Here is a 21,936-nt window from a genome sequence, read left to right on the forward strand (position 1 = left end):
TGATCCATTCCACCTTAAAATGTGGTTTGGGTGGGAGGTGGTGTTGGCAGCAGTAGCCATTTCATGCTGCACCATGTCCTATCACGCTGTCATAACAAGCTGAAACGCGCCCGAGATTGTGCGCTCTACCCATGTACAGTGTAGACCATCTAAAAAGCCCAATGCGATATTCCTGTGCGTGTTATAACTTTTGAGGTAAGTTCATCGACAAAAGCACCAGACTGTTCTTTGTGTCCTCGCTGCTCTGTTGCCATTTTGTTGATTTGTTACGTTTGGTCTGGTATGATATTAATTTGTGGATGTGCATCATCCATTTCGTATGATATGTTACGAATTCCAATTTGTTGTGGCTAACGTTAGCTAGATGCATGGGTCATTCCTATTCACCGGTGCCCCTAGGAAATATCACCTTATTTAGTGTAAAATGTGGATTCCAAAGGGCTTTAAATATCAAGTTAGGTGTCTTTACTATAAAAACGCAAATATATGGATGTCGAAGTGAATTTTATGCATTTTGTTTTTAGTGTGTGTCGACGTTTATACCATGTCCCCGGCTGCTATTCATCAACTTATGAAAAATATTAGCTATTAAATATACTGAACAAAAATGGAAACGCAACATGCAAAGTGTTGGTCCCATGTTTCATGGGCTGAAATAAAAGATCCCAGAAACTTTCCAACTTTTGGCGTATTTCTCTAAAATGTTCTTCACAAATTTGTTTACATCCATGTTAGTAAACATTTCACAGGTGCACCTTGTGCTGGGGACAATAAAATGCCACTCTTTAATGTGCAGTTTTGATACACAACACCACAGATGTCTGCAGGAATGTCCACAAGAGCTGTTGCCAGATAATTGAATGCTCATTTCTCTACCATAAGCCTCGAACATCTTTTTTTTTTTTAAATGTCAGTTTGTCCTCACAACTGCAGACCACTTGTAACTACGCCAGCCCATAACTTCCACATCTGGCTTCTTCACCTGTGGGATTGACTGAGACCAGCCACCCGGACAACTGATGAAACTGTGGGTTTGCACAACTGAATAATTTCTGCATAAACGGTCTCAGGAAAGCTCATCCGCATCAGGGTCTTAACCTGACTGCAGTTAGGTGTCGTAACCGACTTCAGTGGGCAAATGCTCACCTTCGCTGGCCACTGGCACACTGGAGAGAAGTGTGCTCTTCACGGATTAATCACGGTTTTAACTGTACCGGGCAGATGGCAGACAGCGTGTATAGTGTTGTGTGTGCGAGCGGTTTGCTGATGTCAGCGTTGTGAACAGAATGCCCCATGGTGGTGGTGGGGTTATGGTATGAGCAGGCTACAGACAACGAACATTGGATTTTATCAATGTCAATTTGAATGCACAGAAATACAGTGATCCTGAGGCCCATTGTCGTGCCATTAATCCGCTGCCATCACCTCATGTTTCAGCATGATAATGCATGGCCCCATGTCGCAAGGATCTGTACACAATTTCATTGAGCATGTTTGGGATGCTCTGGATTGATGTGTACGACAGCGTGTTCCAGTTCCCGGCAATATCCAGCAGCTTCGCACAGCCATTGAAGAGGAGTGGAACAACATTCCACAGGCCACAATCAACAACCTGATCAACTCTATGCGAAGGAGATGGGTTGTGCTGCATGAGACAAATGGTGGTTACACCAGATACTGAATGGTTTTCTGATCCACACCCCTACCTTTTTTTGAAGGTATCTGTGACCAACAGATGCACATCTGTATTCCCAGTCATATGAAATCCATAGATTATTCTACATTGTAGAGTAATACTGAAGACATCAAAGCTATAAAATAACACATATGGAATCATGTAGTAACCAAAAACGTGTTAAACAAATCAAAATATATTTTATATTTGAGATTCTTCAAAGTAGCCACCCTTTACCTTGACAGCTTTGCACACTCTTGGAATTCTCTCAACCAGCTTAATGAGATAGTCACCTGGAATGCATTTCAATTACAATGTAGAAATTAGTAAAAATAAAGAAAACCCCTTGAATGAGTAGGTGTGTCCAAACTTCTGACTGGTACATATATACTTTTCCTAAAAAACGTGAGGACCAAAAGGCACCGCATGGTAGGAATGACCAGGCGAACGCTAATGTTAGCTAGGTGGCTAACCGTTAGCTAGGTTAGGGGTTAAGGTTTTTTATTTATCTAGGCAAGTCAGTTAAGAATAAATTCTTATTTACAATGACAGCCTAGGAACAGTGGGTTAACAGCCTCGTTCAGGGGTAGAATGACAGCTCAGGGATTCAATCTAGCAACCTTTAGACGGATAAAAATAAATAATGAAAAAACAAACTGTGTGCAGTAGAGGGTTAACCCTTTAGCCCAACGCTCTAACCACAAGGCTACCTGCCACCCCTACCCTCTAACCACTAGGCTACCTGCCACCCCTACCCTCTAACCACAAGGCTACCTGCCACCCCTACCCTCTAACCACTAGGCTACCTGCCACCCCTACCCTCTAACCACAAGGCTACCTGCCACCCCTACCCTCTAACCACAAGGCTACCTGCCACCCCTACCCTCTAACCACTAGGCTACCTGCCACCCCTACCCTCTAACCACTAGGCTACCTGCCACCCCTACCCTCTAACCACTAGGCTACCTGCCACCCCTACCCTCTAACCACTAGGCTACCTGCCACCCCTACCCTCTAACCACAAGGCTACCTGCCACCCCTACCCTCTAACCACAAGGCTACCTGCCACCCCTACCCTCTAACCACAAGGCTACCTGCCACCCCTACCCTCTAACCACAAGGCTACCTGCCACCCCTACCCTCTAACCACTAGGCTACCTGCCACCCCTACCCTCTAACCACAAGGCTACCTGCCACCCCTACCCTCTAACCACTAGGCTACCTGCCACCCCTACCCTCTAACCACTAGGCTACCTGCCACCCCTACCCTCTAACCACTAGGCTACCTGCCACCCCTACCCTCTAACCACTAGGCTACCTGCCACCCCTACCCTCTAACCACTAGGCTACCTGCCACCCCTACCCTCTAACCACAAGGCTACCTGCCACCCCTACCCTCTAACCACTAGGCTACCTGCCACCCCTACCCTCTAACCACTAGGCTACCTGCCACCCCTACCCTCTAACCACAAGGCTACCTGCCACCCCTACCCTCTAACCACTAGGCTACCTGCCACCCCTACCCTCTAACCACTAGGCTACCTGCCACCCCTACCCTCTAACCACAAGGCTACCTGCCACCCCTACCCTCTAACCACTAGGCTACCTGCCACCCCTACCCTCTAACCACTAGGCTACCTGCCACCCCTACCCTCTAACCACTAGGCTACCTGCCACCCCTACCCTCTAACCACTAGGCTACCTGCCACCCCTACCCTCTAACCACAAGGCTACCTGCCACCCCTACCCTCTAACCACTAGGCTACCTGCCACCCCTACCCTCTAACCACTAGGCTACCTGCCACCCCTACCCTCTAACCACTAGGCTACCTGCCACCCCTACCCTCTAACCACAAGGCTACCTGCCACCCCTACCCTCTAACCACTAGGCTACCTGCCACCCCTACCCTCTAACCACTAGGCTACCTGCCACCCCTACCCTCTAACCACTAGGCTACCTGCCACCCCTACCCTCTAACCACTAGGCTACCTGCCACCCCTACCCTCTAACCACTAGGCTACCTGCCACCCCTACCCTCTAACCACAAGGCTACCTGCCACCCCTACCCTCTAACCACTAGGCTACCTGCCACCCCTACCCTCTAACCACTAGGCTACCTGCCACCCCTACCCTCTAACCACAAGGCTACCTGCCACCCCTACCCTCTAACCACTAGGCTACCTGCCACCCCTACCCTCTAACCACAAGGCTACCTGCCACCCCTACCCTCTAACCACTAGGCTACCTGCCACCCCTACCCTCTAACCACTAGGCTACCTGCCACCCCTACCCTCTAACCACAAGGCTACCTGCCACCCCAAGGTTAGGAGTTAGGAGTTAGGAGTTAGGAGTTGGGCTAAAGGGTTAACCCTCTACTGCACACAGTTTGCTTTTTCATTATTTATTTTTATCCATCTTTTTTTTTGGAAGATTTAGGCTTTCGGGTAATGTATCAATAATAACAAATATATACTTTGACCCCAAAAACCAATATCATTTTTTGCCTCAGGGAAACGCTGTGCCATAAGGCTACTAAAACACCAAGGAAAATCTGATATTTTCATAACATTTATTAAGTGAAATATAAATTAAGCAAAAAAAGAAATGTCCTCTCACTGTCAACTGCATTTATTTTCAGCAAACTTAACATGTGTAAATATTTTTATGAACATAACAAGATTCAACAACTGAGACATAAACTGAAAAGTTCCACAGACATGTGACTAACAGAAATTGAATAATGTGTCCCTGAACAAAGGGGGGGGTCAAAATTAGAGGTCGACTGATTTATGATTTTTCAACGCCGATACCGATTATTGGACGACCAAACAAAGCCGATGCCAATTTTCATATATATACAGTGGGGAGAACAAGTATTTGATACACTGCCGATTTTGCAGGTTTTACTACTTACAAAGCATGTAGAGGTCTGTAATTTTTATCATAGGTACACTTCAACTGTGAGAGACGGAATCTAAAACAAAAATCCAGAAAATCACATTGTATGATTTTTAAGTAATTAATTTGCATTTTATTGCATGACATAAGTATTTGATACATCAGAAAAGCAGAACTTCATATTTGGTACAGAAACCTTGGTTTGCAATTACAGAGATCATACGTTTCCTGTAGTTCTTGACCAGGTTTGCACACACTGCAGCAGGGTTTTTTGGCCCACTCCTCCATACAGACCTTCTCCAGATCTTTGGCTTGCAAGCCTCCCCCTTTATCCTCCAAACATCCTGATGTCTCCTGGTAGCGCCTCCATGCTCTGGACACTACGCTGACAGACACAGCAAACCTTCTTGCCACAGCTCGCATTGATGTGCCATCCTGGATGAGCTGCACTACCTGAGCCACTTGTGTGGGTTGTAGACTCCGTCTCATGCTACCACTAGAGTGAGAGCACCGCCAGCATTCAAAAGTGACCAAAACATCAGCCAGGAAGCATAGGAACTGAGAAGTGGTCTGTGGTCACCACCTGCAGAACCACTCCTTTATTGGGGGTGTCTTGCTAATTGCCTATAATTTCCACCTGTTGTCTATTCCATTTGCACAACAGCATGTGAAATGTATTGTCAATCAGTGTTGCTTCCTAAGTGGACAGTTTGATTTCACAGAAGTGTGATTGACTTGGAGTTACATTGTGTTGTTTAAGTGTTCCCTTTACTTTTTTGAGCAGTGTATATATTGTGGCAGACCAGGGGGTTTGGTCAAGACGTTTACACATATCAGACAAGGACAGAGTATGATTAGCTCGGTTTCAAGGGTGTTTATTAAATAATAAATCAAAAGAAAAGGATAGGTCTCCCCCATGAGACCCTCTCCGGGATACCGTCTTCTGGGCTCCGGGTCTTGCTGTATCCTGTCGGGCACACAAACGTCTTCGCTCGGGCACCGTCTTCAACTACACGGAAGTCACCTTACATTTTCATGTGTAGGAATTTGAAAATAGTAATATGGGGGGTGTGAGGGCCAAAAAGTGTATTTGTTGCCTGAGGGAAAAGATGGGCAGTAGAGAGTTACGGGAAGGGTTAGCTAACATCCTAAGACTAAGTAGTTGCAAGTAGCTAAAACGTAGTAAGGAGTTGCAAAGTTTATAATTTGCTAAAAATCTAACGTTTTCAGTGATGAGATTCAAACACACAACCTTTGGGTTGCTAGATGTTCGAATTGTACACAACACCCATCCACCCTCCTTTTCATTTTCTCCTTTCAAGTAAACCTCTGTCTTCTGTCACCACAGCGAATGCAACATACACTATCAAAAGTATGTGGACACCTGCTCGTCGAACATCTCATTCCAAAATCATGGGCATTAATATGGAGTTGGTCCCCCCTTTGCTGCTATAACAGCCTTCATTCTTCTGTGAAGGCTTTCCACTAGATGTTGGAACATTACTGCGGGGACTTGCTTCTATTCAGCCACGAGCATTAGTGAGGTCGGGCACTGATGTTGGGCGACTAAGCCTGGATCGCTGTCGGCATTCCAATTCAATCCCAAAGTTGTTCGATGGGGTTGAGGTCAGTGCTCTGTGCAGGCTAGTCAAGTTCTTCCTCACCAATCTCGACAAACCATTTCTGTATGGACCACGCTTTGTGCACAGGGGCATTCTCATGCTGAACAGGAAAGGGCCTTCCCCAAACGGTTGCCACAAAGTTGGAAGCACAAAATCGTCTAGAATGGCATTGTATGCTGTTTCCTTAAGATTTCCCTTCACTGGAAACAAGGGGCCCAAACCATGAAAAACAGCCCCAGACCATTTATCTTCCTCCACCAAACTTTGCAGTTTGTACTATGTATTGGGGCTGGTAGCATTCTCCTGGCATCCTGTAAACCCAGATTCGTCTCCAGATGGTGAAGCGTGATTCTTCACTCCAAAGAACACGTGTCCACTGCTCCAGAGTCCAATCATGGTGAGCTTTACACCACTTCAGCCGACGCTTGGTATTGTGCCTTGTGGTCTTAGGCTTGTGTGCGGGTGCTCGGCCATGGAAACCCATTTCATGACGCTCCCGACGAACAGTTCTTGTGCTGACGTTGCTTCCAGAGGCAGTTTGGAACTCAGTAGTGAGTGTTGCAACCGAGGACAGACGATTTTTACACACTACGCGCTTCAGCACTCGGTGGTCCAGTTTTGTGAGCTTGTGTGGTCTACCACTTTGCAGCTGAGCCGTTTTTGCACCTAGACTTTTCCACTTCACAATAACAGCACATACAGTTGACTGGGGCAGCTCTAGCAGGGCAGAAATTTGACGGACTGACTAGTTGGAAAGGTGGCGACGATGCCACATTGAAAGTTACGGAGCTCTTCAGTAAGGCCATTCTACTGCCATTGTTTGTCTATGGAGATTGCATTACTGTGTGCTCGATCTTATATATCTGTCAGCAACGGGTCTGGCTGAAATAGCCAAAACTACTAATTTGAAGATGGTGTCCACATACCTTTGTATATATAGAGTATCATACTAATTTGAGTGTCCCAGATTTTAGTTTACTATGTTACATCTAACCTATGAGACCAGACTGGTACTTTGGAGTGAACTTTTCTCTGTAGTTAGCAACCTGGCACCCCGAGTGAACTTCCCGTTCTAGCCAAGTACCTCAAATCCACAATGATTATTTGAGCGCAGACCAGAATTTGTAAATTCTTAAGCCTTTACCGTGTACCTATGTTTGTCCTCGGTTTGCCTTTCTTGGATTACTGAAATCCATACTCTTTAATAAAACGTTAATCAAATACAACCTCCGACTGTTTCCTTATTACTGTTACTCTAAGATGGCAACTCATCGCGAATGTGCCAATTGAATCTTAACAAGATGAAACAGTCGGTGGTTGTATTTGATTAACATTTTATTAAAAAGTAGGTATTTTAGCAACAAAGAAAGGCACGCATCTACAGAGGACAAACATAGGTACACAGTAAGGGTTTTAGAATTTAAATGTTTTTGGTATTGACTGCATGGTGCCTCGGAGTCGAAGGTTCATTAAAAAAATGATAGTCTACGCTCAACTCCGTACGTGGAATCTTCGTAGAGGTGAGGTACTTAGCTATGCCCATTTATGCTGGTAGCTCAGATAGTTTAGCTATACACTTATAGTCTTGATATGAAAATATGCTGCTAAACTTTATACGACGGTACTTTAAGCCGTCATATGGAATGAACTAGCATTGCTATTTAGTTGGCTATGTTAGGGGAAGCTCCTATTCCAGTACAAGATTTTGCAATCCCTGTGCAATAATCTGTCACATCTCCTGTGTAGATTTGAGGTTGGGTATGTCATGGGGCAGGCAAGGGCTACTGCCACAGAGTTTTCTTTGCTATTGCTCTGTATTCTTCCTAGAAATGTATTATTCTATAGCCACATTTTGCATGGATAACATGTTGGTCACTAGGTCACTCAAATGAAATGCATTTTCATTGACCAACGTTATATTACCTTTCTTAGAGAGGAGACCTAAGATCTGAGACCCTAAGATGAGCAGACCCCAGGATGAGGAGGAGGAGGAGGTGTTCAGGAACCTTACAGAGGTAAAGAAGAGCCAGATAGTGATGCCCTGCCATGCCAACCACCGGCAGGAGCTCAGTGTGGGTCAGCTGCTCAAATGGATGGACTCTACAGCCTGTCTTTCAGGTGTGTGTCTGTCTGTCTGTGTGTGTTCTCACTCACAATGGGCCTGTGGGAATAGGCCTATTGATCCAGTTTTGGATTGAAAGATATCTCATACACACCCGCATCATGCTCAGTAAAGCCTTTGCATAGACGGAGATGGCATAGTTTCTCACTATGAAACATAAACACAATGTAACATATTGCATTTTGTTCACAGATAAAAACAGCTGAGATGTTCCTAGGACGTCTGAATACTTCACTGTCACCTAAACTCCTGGAGTAATAGGCTGTGCTGATGATAACAGATTCAATATTATTTTAGAGTTGTAACTTTTGTTACTTGGTTTAAGGGAAAAAATATGAACAGTATTTAGCGACTGAAAGACCATACTGTTCCTACTGATGTGTTGCTGTCACGTAAATGGCTGTCATGAGAAAATTACTCTTACACTCACTAGAACCAACACACTTCGCACACAAGGCTAAGTGTGTTGTAATGTTGAGCAGTAGTCCATACTGTATTAACTGTAACATATCTGTTATTATATCTTGACTTGGCTCATCGTGCTCTATCACTCCCTGTGGCGGGCCGGGTACCTGAAGGCTGACTTTGGTTGTCAATTGAACGGTGTTTCTATCAGAGCTAAGGATAAGACCCAGATGCAGACAGTTCAAACCACAGAAGTTTATTTACAGAACAGGGGGCAGGCAAACGACAGGTCAAGGGCAGGCAGAGGTCGGTAATACAGGGCCGAGTCCGTAAGCTGCAGGCAGGCTCAGGGTCCGGTCAGGCAGAATGGTCAAAACCGGAAGAACTAGAAAACAGGGACAAAAGAGAACACGAGTACGGAAAAACACGCTGGTAGACTTGATGAGACAAGAAGGAACTGGCAACATACAAACAGAAAATACGGTATTTTTTTATTTCACCTTTATTTAACCAGGTAAGCTAGTTGAGAACAAGTTCTCATTTACAACTGCGACCTGGCCAAGATTAAGCAAAGCAGTGCGACAGAAACAACAACACAGAGTTACATGGAATAAACAAGCGTACAGTCAACACAATAGAAAAAATGAAAGTCTATATACAGTGTGTGCAAATGGCATGAGGAGGTAAGGCAATAAATAGGCCATAGTAGCGAAGTAATTACAATTTAGCAGATTAACACTGGAGTGATAGATGAGCAGATGATGATGTGCAAGTAATGATACTGGTGTGCAAAAGAGCAGAAAAGTAAATAAAAACAATATTGGGTGGGCTATTTACAGATGGACTATGTACAGCTGCAGTGATCGGTTAGCTGCTCAGATAGCTGATGTTTAAAGTTAGTGAGGGAAATATAAGTCTCCAGCTTCAGCGATTTTTGCAATTCGTTCCAGTCTGGCAGCAGAGAACTGGAAGGAAAGGCAGCCAAAGGAGGTGTTGGCTTCGGGGATGACCACTGAGATATACCTGCTGGAGCGTGTGCTATGGGTGGGTGTTGTTATCGGGACCAGTCAGCTGAGATAAGGCGGAGCTTTACCTAGCATAGACTTATAGATAACCTGGAGCCAGTGGGTCTGGCGACGAATATGTAGCGAGGGCCAGCCGACTAGAGCATACAGGTCGCAATGGTGGGTGGTATAAGGGGCTTTGGTAACAAAACGGATGGCACTGTGATAGACTGCATCCAGTTTGCTGAGTAGAGTATTGGAAGCTATTTTGTAAATGACATCGCCGAAGTCGAGGATCGGTAGGATAGTCAGTTTTACTAGGGTAAGTTTTGCGGCGTGAGTGAAGGAGGCTTTGTTGCGAAATAGAAAGCCGATTCTAGATTTGATTTTGGATTGGAAATGTTTGATATGAGTCTGGAAGGAGAGTTAACAGTCTAGCCAGACACCTAGGTATTTGTAGTTGTCCACATATTCTAGGTAAGAACCGTCCAGAGTAGTGAAGCTAGTCGGGCGGGCGGGTGTGGGCAGCGAACGGTTGAAAAGCATGCATTTGGTTTTACTAGCGTTTTAAGAGCAGTTGGAGGCCACGGAAGGAGTGTTGTAAGCTCGTTTGGAGATTAGTTAACACAGTGTCCAAAGAAGGGCCAGATGTATACAGAATGATGGCGTCTGCGTAGAGGTGGATCAGGGAATCACCCGCAGCAAGAGCCACGTCGTTGATATATACAGAGAAAAGTCGGCCCGAGAATTGAACCCTGTGGTACCCCCATAGAGACTGCCAGAGGTCCGGACAACAGGCCCTCCGATTTGACACACTGAACTCTGTCTGCAAAGTAGTTGGTGTATAAATGCACAGGGGATAATGGGGAAAATGGGTGACACCTGGAGGGGGGTGAAGGCAAGCACAAGAAAGGTGAAACAGATCAGGGTGTGAAAATGTCCTCCGACACATTGGTGCGGCTGGCTTCCGGGTTAAGTGGGCAGGTGTTAAGAAGCGCGGTTTGGCGGGTCATGTTTTGTAGGACTCATGGCTCGACCTTCACCTCTCCCGAGCCCGTTGGGGAGATGCAGTAATGAGACAAGATCGTAATATCACGAAATTGGGGAGAAAAAGGGGGTAAATGTATTATTTTTTCAAATAAAATAGTAACACGAGGAATAAATACACAGTGAATAAAAAATAACAATAACGAGTAAAGATAACATGGCTATATAATGGGAATACCAGTACCGAGTCGGTATGCAGGGGTACGAGCTAATTGAAGTAGCTATGTACATATACCCTCTAGACGACAGAAAGTGACAAGTCAATGTGTTCCTTCTCACCACAGCTGAAAGGCATGCTGGGTGTCCTTGTGTCACAGCCTCGGTCGATGACATCCACTTTGAACACACTATTGGGTAAGTGTCTGTGTTGTTGATTCACCTTCCTTATTATAAGTCATCAAAGTCGTTCTGGACTTTGTGTTCTTTGACAAGAAGCCTTGGTCCGGGTGGTATACCTTTACACATTAGACATACAGTAAAGAACTGAAGCCACAGCTTAGATTCTGGATTTGTTATTTTTACCATGCCTAGTGTGGTTGACATACACTAGTGGAAATGGGTGTGTGTGTTTTTCAGGGTTGGACAGGTGGTCAACATCAAGGCCAAAGTCAACCGAGCTTTCAACACTAGCATGGAGGTCAGGCCATGTTCAAACCCTATAACACCTTAATACAACCTATAGGTTTATCCTAACGGATGGATTGCCGGCTGGACAAATAGTTGAATTCCTGTGATTTTTATCCTTTGTGATGCTTTGTGTGTGTCTCAAGGTTGGCATCGTGGTGAACTGTGAGGACCTGTTCAGCGATAGCCACTGGAGGGTGTGTCAGGCATTTGCCACGTTTGTCACCCAGCGCACTACGGGAGGAAAGGTGAGATTTGATTGGGAACATAGTGTGTGGAACAACGTTAATGAAAGGATACAGATGGTGTGATGGTGTGTAAGAGTTGATGTTGAGTAATGTTGAGTTGACTGTGTGTGCATATGCTCTCAGGTACTATAATAACCTGGTGTGTGTGTGTGCGTGCATTTGTGTGTGTGCGTGTGTTTGTGTGCGTGAGTGCGTGCGTGCGTGCATTTGTGTGTGTGTTTTGTGTGTGCGCGTTTATCCATTCCACAGATGCAGCTGCGTCCATTGGTCCCACGTACCCAGACGGAGCAGGTGGAGCACAGCCTAGCAGCTGAGAGGAGGAGGATGAGGCTGGTCCACGCTGACATCATGAAGGACCTGCTCACCAACAGGGCCTTTCAACAAGGTCAGTCGCCGTGGCAATGACCTCTGCAAGAGGACTATCATCACTATTGGAACTGTAATGGTGTATGACACTTTATGCTACAGTGCATTCGGAAAGTATTCAGACCCTTTGACTTTTTCCACATTTTGTTAGGTTACAGCCTTGTTCTAAAGTTGCCTATAATAATGTATTTTTATCTACACACAATACCCCATAATGACAAAGCGAAAACAGGTTTTTAGAATTTTTTGCAATTTTATACAAATAAAAAAAAGAAGTAGCTTATTTGCTTCCGAGTGGTGCAGTGGTCTAAGGCACTGCATATCAGTGTTAGAGGCGTCACTACAGACCCTAGTTCGATTCCAGACTGTATCACAACTGGCCGTGATTGGGAGTCCCATAGAGCGGCATACAATTGGCCCAGCGTCGTCCGGGTTAGGGTTGGTAGCCATCATTGTAAATAAGAATTTGTTCTTAACTGACTTGCCTAGTTAAATAAAGATAAAATGTACATAAGTATTCAGAACCTTTGCTATAAGACTCAAAATTGAGCTCAGGTGCATCCTGTTTCCATTGATCATCCTTGAGATGTTTCTACAACTTGATTGGAGTCCACCTGTGGTAAATTAAATTGATTGGACATGATTTCGAAAGGCACACACCTGTCAATATAAGGTCCCACAGTTGACAGTGCATGTCAGAGCAAAAAACAAGCAATGAGGTTGAAGGAATTGTCCGTAGAGCTCCGAGACAGGCTTGTGTCGAGGCACAGATATGGGAAAGGGTACCAAAAAAATTCTGCAGCATTGAAGGTCCCCAAGAACACAGTAGCCTCCATCATTCTTAAATGGAAGAAGTTTGGAACCACCAAGACACTTCCTAGAGCTGGCTGCCCGGCCAAACTGAGCAATCAGGGGAGAAGGACCATGGTCAGGGAGGTGACCAAGAACCCAATGGTCACTCTGACAGAGTTCTAAAGTTCCTCTGAGGAGATGGTTGAACCTTCCAGAAGGACAACCATCTCTGCAGCACTCCAGCAATCAAGTCTTTATGGTTTAGTGGCCAGACGGAAGCCACTCCTCAGTAAACGGCACATGACAGCCCTGCTTGGAGTTTGCCAAAAGACACCTAAATCCTCTTAGACCATGAAAAACAAGATTCTCTGGTCTGATGAAACCAAGATTGAACTCTTTGGCCTAAATGCCAAGCATCACTTCTCGAGGAAACCTGGTACCATCCCTACAGTGAAGCATGGTGGTGGCAGCATCAGGCTGTGGGGATGTTTTTCAGCGGCAGGGACTGGGAGACCAGTCAGGATCGAGGGAAAGATGAACGGAGCAAAGTACAGAGATCCTTGATGAAAACCTGTTCCAGAGCGCTCAGGACCTAAGACTGGGGCCAAGGTTCACCTTCCAACAGGACAACGACCCTAAGCACACAGCCAAGACAATGTAGAAGTGGCTTCAGGACAAGTTTCTGAATGTCCTTGAGTGGCCCAGCTAGAGCCCGGACTTGAACCCGATCGAAAATCTCTGGAGAGACCTGAAAATATCTGTGCAGCGACGCTCTCCAACCTGACAAAGCTTGAGAGGTTCTGCAAATACAGGTGTGCAAAGCTTGTAGCGTCATACCCAAGAAGACTTGAGGCTGTAATCACTGCCAAAGGTTCTTCAACAAAGTACTGAGTAAAGGGTCTGAGTACCTATGTAAGTCTGATATTTCAGTTATCCATTTTTTATAAATTTGCTAACATTTCTAAAAACCTGTTTTGCTTTGTCATTATGGGGTATTGTGTGTAGATTGATGAGGGGAAAAAACACATTTGATCAATTTTAGAATAAGGCTGTAACGTAACAAAATGTGGAAAAAGTCAAGGGGTCTGAATACTTTCCAAATGCACTGTAAGTAATGTTGAGTTTGTGTGCTGACAGGTGCTGTAATAACCTGTGTGTGTGTGTTAGTGGAGGTCCAGGAGACTGAGAAGGCGGTGCCAGCAGAGAGGACGCAGGTAGAGAGTGTAGAGTTGGTTCTCCCTCCTCATGCCAACCACCAGGTCAACACGTTCGGAGGACAGATCATGGCCTGGATGGAGAACGTGGCTACTATCGCTGCTAGGTACCCCACACACACACACACACACACACACACATACACACACACACACACACACACACACACACACACACACACACACACTTTACATTGACCCAAAACCCCACCGCCCTCCTCTGTTTTTACACTGCTGCTACTCCGTTTATTATCTATGCATAGTCACTTTACAAATTACCTTGACTAACCTGTACCCCCGCACATTGATTCTGTACCTGTACCCCCTGTATATAGCCTTGTCATTGTTATGTAATTTTCTTGTTACTTTTTTATTACATTTTTTAACTTTAGTTTATTTAGTTAATATTTTCTTAACTCTTCTTGAACTGCACTGTTGGTTAAGGGCTTGTAAGTAAGCATTTCACGGTAAGGTCTACACTTGTTGTATTCGGCGCATGTGACAAATAAAATTAGATTTGACACACACACACTGTTAAACAAGAACAGAAAACACCACACAAGCAGAGTGTGATAAGAATGTAATTACACAGTATTGTAACATCCTCCTCCTCATCTTCCTCCTCCTTCTCTCATTCCTCCGCTCCCTCTTCTCACTCCTCCTCTTCGTCCTCTTCGTCCTCCTCTCCACTCCTCTCCAGTCGTCTGTGTAACGCCCACCCCACCCTGCGGAGCATTGACATGTTCCATTTCAGGGGTCCCTCACACGTGGGCGACCGGCTGGTCCTCAAAGCCATCGTAAACAATGCATTCAAGAACAGGTGAGCTTCAGATCATATACTGTATAAAACAAGGCTATAAATTGGTTTGACTGTGACAGTTTTTTGTATTTGAGTCTTTCAAATCAATGGTGATAAGGATCGGGAGAACTTGTGCTCACATTATTGATTGATTTATTGAGTAATTGTTTGATTAATCTTGAATAAGTTCAAATTTCAGTCATTAACTTACATTGGAATGTTGAGCTGACCTGAGATGGTCATGTGATTGGCTGTGTCCCTGTGATGTCGCAGCATGGAGGTGGGTGTGTGTGCAGAGGCCTATCAGGGGGAGGAGCCTCTGAGGCACATCAACAGCGCCTTCATGACCTTTGAGGTCTGCGACAGGGATGGCAAGCCCTGCACGTTGCCAAAAATACAACCTGAACCCCTGGTCAGAGTCAAACAGTTCTCATTCAAATTTTTGTGAAATTAGATAAAAAATTCTATACATTCCTATTTAGATTTTTATTATCAGTTAATGAACAGTAACTACCTAATATATTATATATATATAATATACCTAATATATATAATATACCTAACATATTTCACAATATGGTCCTTCTGTCTTATTTAACCTCTTTCACTGAAAGGAGGGAAGGAGACGGTATCAGGAGGCCATCGCTAGAAAGAAAATACGACTGGACAGGTGAAGAGAAGGAAACTTCCTGAGTAACTTTAATCGTGACTGCAATGTAGCCTGCAAAGTGTGTGGTGCACACAATAGAATATTGTAACAGATCTGTGTGTCCATTCAGGAAGTACATAATATCCTGCAAGCAGACTGAGGTGCCCTTATCTGTACCGTGGGACCTCAGCAACCAGGTAAAGGACGACGAGAGACCTTAACATCAAACAGTACTGAATACACCCTCTGGTTCTGGTTCTGGTTCTCACTCAACGTAGCAGTTGAAACAGTTTAGAATAGTACAGAGGTTAGAGTTAAAATGTTGATTAAGATCCAAGATTGATCTAGAATGATTAGCACATCTTAGTCCCGAGTAAGACCAAAGGTCATACATGCATGGGCCGATTTTATGGACTGTCCAATCACTTGGGCCTTGAAATCAATGATAAAATGTATCGCCAGGTGATAGCGTGAGTGCTAAAGTGCTATGTCATGTCTAACTCTCCCAATTAACACATTGTGCTTACTGTGTTTGAAGGTGAACAAGTGTCAAATGGGAACAATAACCTTGAATGTATTTTGAATGGCTGCAGGTGTACCTGAGCTACAACAACGTGTCTGCTTTGAAGATGCTGGCTGCCAGAAACAACTGGGTGTTAAACTCTGAGAAAAACAAGGTGAGCTGGGTTGAGACTTTTATTTAGGCCATCCACAAGGCATAATGGATAGGGAGCCACTGTGGGACACAGGCTATGGCCACGAGGGCCCAGAGTTTTTCTCGATCACAGTGCCAAACTAGGAAATACTCTGGGCTCATGTTAAATTCAGGACTAATCATGGCTTATGTAATCCCCCTCTGGCCCACAGGTGAGCCTGTACACCCTGGAGCAGAAGCAGGTGTTGAGTTTTAAGATTGAGTTTGAGGCAGACGTCCCGGCTGAGAGGGCCTTCATGATGCTCTCTGACCTCAGCAAGAGAGTGGAGTGGGATCCAAACTACGAGTGGGTATCTGTATGCACAGACAGACAGACCGACACCCACACACAAACACAGGACCCTCTCTTAAGTGGCGTATAAGACCTCAAGAGTATACACAGCAGCCTCCCGCACTGCATAGTATGTGTCACTGTCTTCTCCTGATTTCATGACTTTCCCTGTGTAGGAGGTGTGAGCTGATTCGTAGGGTGGACGACGATGACTTTCTGTACCGCGTGGTGACTCCCTCCATATGCCGGGGTGGGGTCAGTAGCAGCTCTTCAGCCAATCAGGGAGGGATGGTCCAGGACTTCATTCTCCTGGCCTCCAGGAGACCGCCGTGTGACAGCGGGTGAGTGGCAGACAGACAGACAGACAAACAGAAAAATAGAGAGACAATGTGATAGAAAGAGATTTTTCTCTTTTCAAGGGACCCTTATGTTATTGCTCTACGTTCGGTCACTCTACCCACACACCCTCCTACAGAGGGCTACAACAGAGGGGAGGTGCTGTGTGCCGGCTTCAGCATCATGGAGGTCTCCAACACTGTATCCAAGGTAAGAAAGTGTGCAACCAGTAACAAATTGTTTGCCCAATGTGTTTGTAGTCTCTTGAATTACCACTGGTAAAATGACCATGACCGGTGGCAACTTTAATGATGAGGACAACTCCTATCCTGTTTGGCCCTCCTAGATCTCCTACTTCAACCAGGCGTCTCCCGAGGTCTTGCCCTACATCTCCACAGACATCGCCGGGCTCTCCTCCAGCTTCTACGGCACCTTCTGCACCTGTAGTACCTTCCTCCAGGACAACAGGGACAACCCTACCCCCAAAGACCAACCACCCTCCACACTGAGTAGTACACTACTGTAACCCCCTATCCTCACCACACCTGACCACCTCACCCTCGATGAGTATTGTGCTGATGGATTTAACAGACTGCCATTAGATGCTGTGATGAAGTTCAAGTCTTCTTTTATTAGAGTGAATAATGTAAGGAGCCTGTTCATAAATCTGTTTGTGCTGTCTTGCCAACTCCTATGGCCATTGACAATGACCTTAAAATATATCTGGGACCAGGCTAATGAAAGAGGAGCATCTACAGCAAACATTTTTGGGGGCACTGATGGTTTTTAACAATGTTTTGCATCTCCAATTATAACATGTGAAAATGATATGAGACAGAAATGTAAATTGTATTTTAAGTTTTCCAGAGAATGAATACTAACGAGATGTTTTTTTTACTGCGTAGAGCTCTGTATTGTTTTATAAAGGGTCAGAATACAGAAAGTAACACTGCATTTGATGTCAGATATGTTTCATGATGTTTTTTATGACGAGGCATTCAAATGTTTCAGCCAAGTTACACATAAGATAAGAATATCATATCTTAAACTACAGGCATTAAAGTTTTATATATATATATATAACAATTGAAATTACAAAGATGATTGTACAAAATTATTGCTAACAATTTTACAATAAATATATTACAATTAAATTGAATGGTTGTTTTTCATTTACTTTAAATACAACAAAAGATTAGATGAAAATGTAACTAATTTAAGAGGTGATCATGTCTTCACATCTTAGACCAGTAGTTCTCAGTTATAAAAAAACAAGCTTCTGTCTTTGCTCCCAGAGAGGTTGGCCATGATTGCCTGTGGTCCTGCCTCATCAATCCCACTTTCTATCCCGGTCTCCACTGTAAGTGAGTACCGTGACTGCACCTCCCGAATCCTCCTCTGTCCCTCGACAGATCTCCCCAGTGGCTCCGCCCTCACCTGCAGGGACACAGCCTGCCACGCCCCCTTCAGTAAAACCTCCATGTCATCCACCATGGCCCTGTTATACCCCTCCCTCAGGACTTCAAGAGGCCAGCTGGGGGCCAGGGTCACATAGGGGAACACCTGGTTGACTGTGTGGAGGAACTCCCTCCCAGAGATGTAGCCCTGGGTCTGGAAGGCTCCATGGGACAGAGCCATGTTGACCCAGACGGGGCGGTACAGGAGGTCGCTGTGGTAAGCTGAGCTGAGGAGGCGGAGAGAGGGTTCCAGCTGGCTCTGGGACTGGATCCTTAAGTAGATACCAAAGGGTTTTGGAGAGGCCAGAACCAGGTTCAGGGAGTCCTGGAGAAGGAACTCTGGACGGGAGCCCTCCACCACTGGGACCCCAGGCTGGGCGGAACCAGATCCTACTGGAATGATGAGCATGCCACTGGCACTGTCTGCAACAGATTATGAATCCATCAGGAGATTTGACCGCTGTATTCAATATTCAACTCTAGACAGTATGAATGTCACTGAACAAAAAATAAAAATATCTGTATAAAACCTATCATTGCAATTCTAAGGTTGCCATTTTGGTTACACCCCCACCCTTCATCATCACTCCTACCTGACAGCAGAGAAAGCAGTGAGGCTCTGTCTGTGACTGTGTTCCACTGGATGTACAAGCCATCTCTATATTTCGGCTGGAAATAGTCAATCAGGTCTCCTCCAGGGTAGAACCTCCTCTGCCGATCTCTTTGCTCTACAATCACACAAACAACTCAGTCCTGTTTGCATTAATATCAGGATGGACTGGTTGGAAATACCATTTGGTTTTACGAGTTGTCGAGAATTATTTTGAAATACATTTTCAAGACAGGAATGTAGAATGGTAATACTAATAATGAATAAGCTAATGATAATGATTCGTATGACTGTACAGAAGTCACAGATGGTTCTCAAAACTCTCCTCAGGGAACCCCAGCTGTTCCATGTGTTTGATCTATTCCAGAGCTAGCACAGCTAGCACAACATGTCAACTAATCCTGAATCGGGTTAACTAGTTCAGAGCTACAACAAAATTTTGAAATGTCTGGGCGTCTCAGAGGAGAGTTTCACGGGGTTTGACTTACTGGCAGCTTCTTTAAATTGGGACAGGACAGGTTCATAGATGTCATAGTAGACCCGCTTAGGGTTTGTGTTGTCTCTGACGAACAGCAGGTCATTCACACTGGGGTTCTTTTCCTGGCTCTGCCACAGAGTCAGACTGAACCTGTACACAGGGACAGACAGCTTATCTCATTGTCCACCATTCAGACAAGTGTAACCTTCATCAGTGTGATTGGAAGATATGAAAGTCACGACTAGATCAATTACTGTATAGGGACTAGCTGTTCTAGTTACTTTGGTGACTGGCTGAGTAGCCAGCTGATGTGAGGCCATCCGTTCTTGGCCATGAGCGCGTGGATGGGGAAGGTGACTGTCTGAGGGACATTTTTGATGATGGCGTACATGTCCTCCACCATGGCCTGTGTGTAGGTGACGTTTGGGAACTGGGGCAGATACAGAACTGCCCATCCAGGAGAGATGGTCACGTCTGGAAAACTCTGATGGATCATTGCCAAGAACCTGCATGGAGACAGGAAAGTTGGGTATAATTAGTATGAGACTGATTCAAACTCTGAAATCCTGTTAGATCTCCAAGTCAGACAGTGACATGTAATAAAGCACTGGTACCTTAAATTGAATAAGAAAAATCTATCTGGTCATGATTATTGTGAAAGAAAAGGTTGAAACTAAATTGTACTTGGCAATCCATCCTGCTTATACGAGATCTGTATTGTAAAATTAGTTTGCTGAAGTATAAAGCAAAACATACAGGTCTGGGATTTGGCTAATACGATTGCTCTTTCCTTGTTACTCACTCAGGTCCGTCGATGACAGGCCAGAAGGCTGGGACGTTTGGCCCAGGGAGGATGTCAGCGTTCAGCCACACCGGCCGGTTGATGCCTTTAGTCTGGTTCTTCATGCTCAGGATGCCCAGAGAGGGAGTCACCGCCTGGATGCATTTAAAGTCCAGCTTTATGCCTGAACGAGTCAGTTGTATTACAGACATGTTGTACGTAATACGAAAGTACATCAGATTTCATGTGATTATGCATAGCTTAGATCCTTTTGGATAATTGATTGACTTTATAGATTGGTACTAAAGGACCAGAAGAAACTGTTTCACTAGGCTCTAACTGATATTTAGAGTTGAATTGATATCTTAAGTCGTATTGCTAGGTTTGATACCTTTCTTTGACTGGAGCACGGCTTCCAGCCACTGGTCCAGAGTGTTGTCACTGTAGACAGCAGGAGGATGAGCCATGATGGGGATAGTGGTCACGTTGACCGTAGCGTATCCCTGCACAGTCACATCAGCCTCCAGAACCATGATAGAACCTAGAGAGGGGGACAGAACAGGGTTGTGTTCACTAGCCAACAAACAGATTAAAACGGATTGAAACAGGGAGGGACTACCTGAACGTGTCCAATAAGAAACACTCTTTTTCATTTTCCATTGGGAAACGTTTTGCTACGGTGTGTCCTAAGTGAATGCTACTGCAAATCCCCTCTGTATACTATCAAATGTAGACTTAATGTTGACACTTTCTGTACCATACCTGCTAAGGTTACATAGAATTCATAGAATTCCCGAGAACAATGCATCTTTTTTAATTTTTTAAAATTACTTTGCAGTGCTATGTTCATCTCTGACTTGTTGTTGGCACGGTGATACCAGGTGGCGTACAGCGCGTCTCTCTCCCTGATGTCTCCAGTTTGGACGAGGAAGTCCAGCATGTCTCCATCAGTAGGGAACGGCAGGATCGTTTCAGATGCCCTACCAGTAGGCACAGGAACAGTTATTATCTTCTCGTCACAGATGATTAGCTATCGTAACCTGTAGCCCTTATCGATATGGAAACTGCAGTTATAGTGATCAAGATACAAGCAAGGCGTAACATGGGTTACAGTAGATACAAACGCCATTTCAACATTATTTAAAAAAATATTGAAAGTGTTAAGATCAACAGATTATATATTTCAATGGATTATTATGCTGATTAATTTATATTCTGGGATCAGTAAGTAAATAACTGTTGATTGCATTTTTTTTTGAGAGAGATATTTACCTCCATTTTGAGTCAGGAGAACAGAGGTGATGATGATGACCAGAAGTAGCACAAGCAGAGCAACACAGACACACAGCATGATCAACTGTTCTTTAGTAAAGTATCGACAATATCTCCTCAGGTCTTCATTCTCTTCTTCCTCTTTCTCTTTCTTCTTTCCTTCTTCATACATTTTCTCTGTCTTTTCCTCCTCCATGAGATCTCAAAGCTGTGACAAGTGCAGTCAGATTCAGTGCAGACAGGCAGACAAGGACTGTTGGACTGTTGTCGAGTGAGAGAAAGTGTAGTGTTTTATAATGAGTGAACACGTGTGTGTGTGTGTGTGTGTGTGTGTGTGTGTGTGTGTGTGTGTGTGTGTGTGTGTGTGTGTGTGTGTGTGTGTGTGTGTGTGTGTGTGTGTGTGTGTGTGTGTGTGTGTGTGTGTGTGTGTGTGTGTGTGTGTGTGTGTGTGTGTGTGTGTGTTATCTATGGACCAGAGATCACAGTGATTTCACAGAGCAGATAAAGAGAATACAGAGCACTATCTCACCTCTCTCATCTCATTCTTATG

General features: G+C 44.8%; 2 protein-coding genes across 2 annotated transcripts; one reads left to right on the plus strand and one right to left on the minus strand.

Annotated features, from left to right (window-relative positions):
• The first annotated feature begins 56 nt into the window (after positions 1-56).
• Positions 57-17,942, plus strand: LOC139560477 (acyl-coenzyme A thioesterase 11-like). The gene is made up of 16 exons (XM_071377294.1): positions 57-195; positions 8,129-8,314; positions 11,059-11,128; positions 11,351-11,411; positions 11,545-11,646; positions 11,896-12,031; positions 13,972-14,125; positions 14,719-14,838; positions 15,091-15,229; positions 15,432-15,487; positions 15,597-15,663; positions 16,060-16,143; positions 16,334-16,467; positions 16,629-16,793; positions 16,872-16,998; positions 17,135-17,942. The coding sequence occupies exons 2-16, from the start codon at positions 8,158-8,160 to the stop codon at positions 17,312-17,314; spliced, it is 1,752 nt and encodes a 583-aa protein (XP_071233395.1). The 5' UTR covers positions 57-195; positions 8,129-8,157; the 3' UTR covers positions 17,315-17,942.
• On the minus strand, positions 17,925-21,666 carry fam151a (family with sequence similarity 151 member A). Its single transcript, XM_071377296.1, has 8 exons — positions 21,394-21,666; positions 20,946-21,102; positions 20,506-20,655; positions 20,136-20,298; positions 19,615-19,839; positions 19,344-19,483; positions 18,839-18,973; positions 17,925-18,668 (listed from the first exon to the last, which is right to left on the minus strand). The coding sequence occupies exons 1-8, from the start codon at positions 21,580-21,582 to the stop codon at positions 18,046-18,048; spliced, it is 1,782 nt and encodes a 593-aa protein (XP_071233397.1). The 5' UTR covers positions 21,583-21,666; the 3' UTR covers positions 17,925-18,045.
• Positions 21,667-21,936: the final 270 nt, after the last annotated feature.

Source organism: Salvelinus alpinus, chromosome 30 (genome assembly GCF_045679555.1).
Source record: "Salvelinus alpinus chromosome 30, SLU_Salpinus.1, whole genome shotgun sequence".
Classification (NCBI taxonomy): Eukaryota; Metazoa; Chordata; class Actinopteri; order Salmoniformes; family Salmonidae; genus Salvelinus; species Salvelinus alpinus.

What these genes read in the sequence shown, in the direction of transcription:
- LOC139560477 (XM_071377294.1), top strand. Translation starts at nt 8,158, where the DNA reads ATGAGCAGACCCCAGGATGAGGAGGAGGAGGAGGTGTTCAGGAACCTT. An exon ending in AACAATGCATTCAAGAACAG is followed by an intron (nt 14,839 to 15,090) that starts GTGAGCTTCAGA and finishes GTGATGTCGCAG; the next exon opens with CATGGAGGTGGGTGTGTGTG. An exon ending in TCTCCAACACTGTATCCAAG is followed by an intron (nt 16,999 to 17,134) that starts GTAAGAAAGTGT and finishes TGGCCCTCCTAG; the next exon opens with ATCTCCTACTTCAACCAGGC.
- fam151a (XM_071377296.1), bottom strand. Translation starts at nt 21,582, where the DNA reads ATGGAGGAGGAAAAGACAGAGAAAATGTATGAAGAAGGAAAGAAGAAA. An exon ending in GATGAACATAGCACTGCAAA is followed by an intron (nt 20,656 to 20,945) that starts GTAATTTTAAAA and finishes CCCCCTCTCTAG; the next exon opens with GTTCTATCATGGTTCTGGAG. An exon ending in ACTGCTTTCTCTGCTGTCAG is followed by an intron (nt 18,669 to 18,838) that starts GTAGGAGTGATG and finishes AATCTGTTGCAG; the next exon opens with ACAGTGCCAGTGGCATGCTC.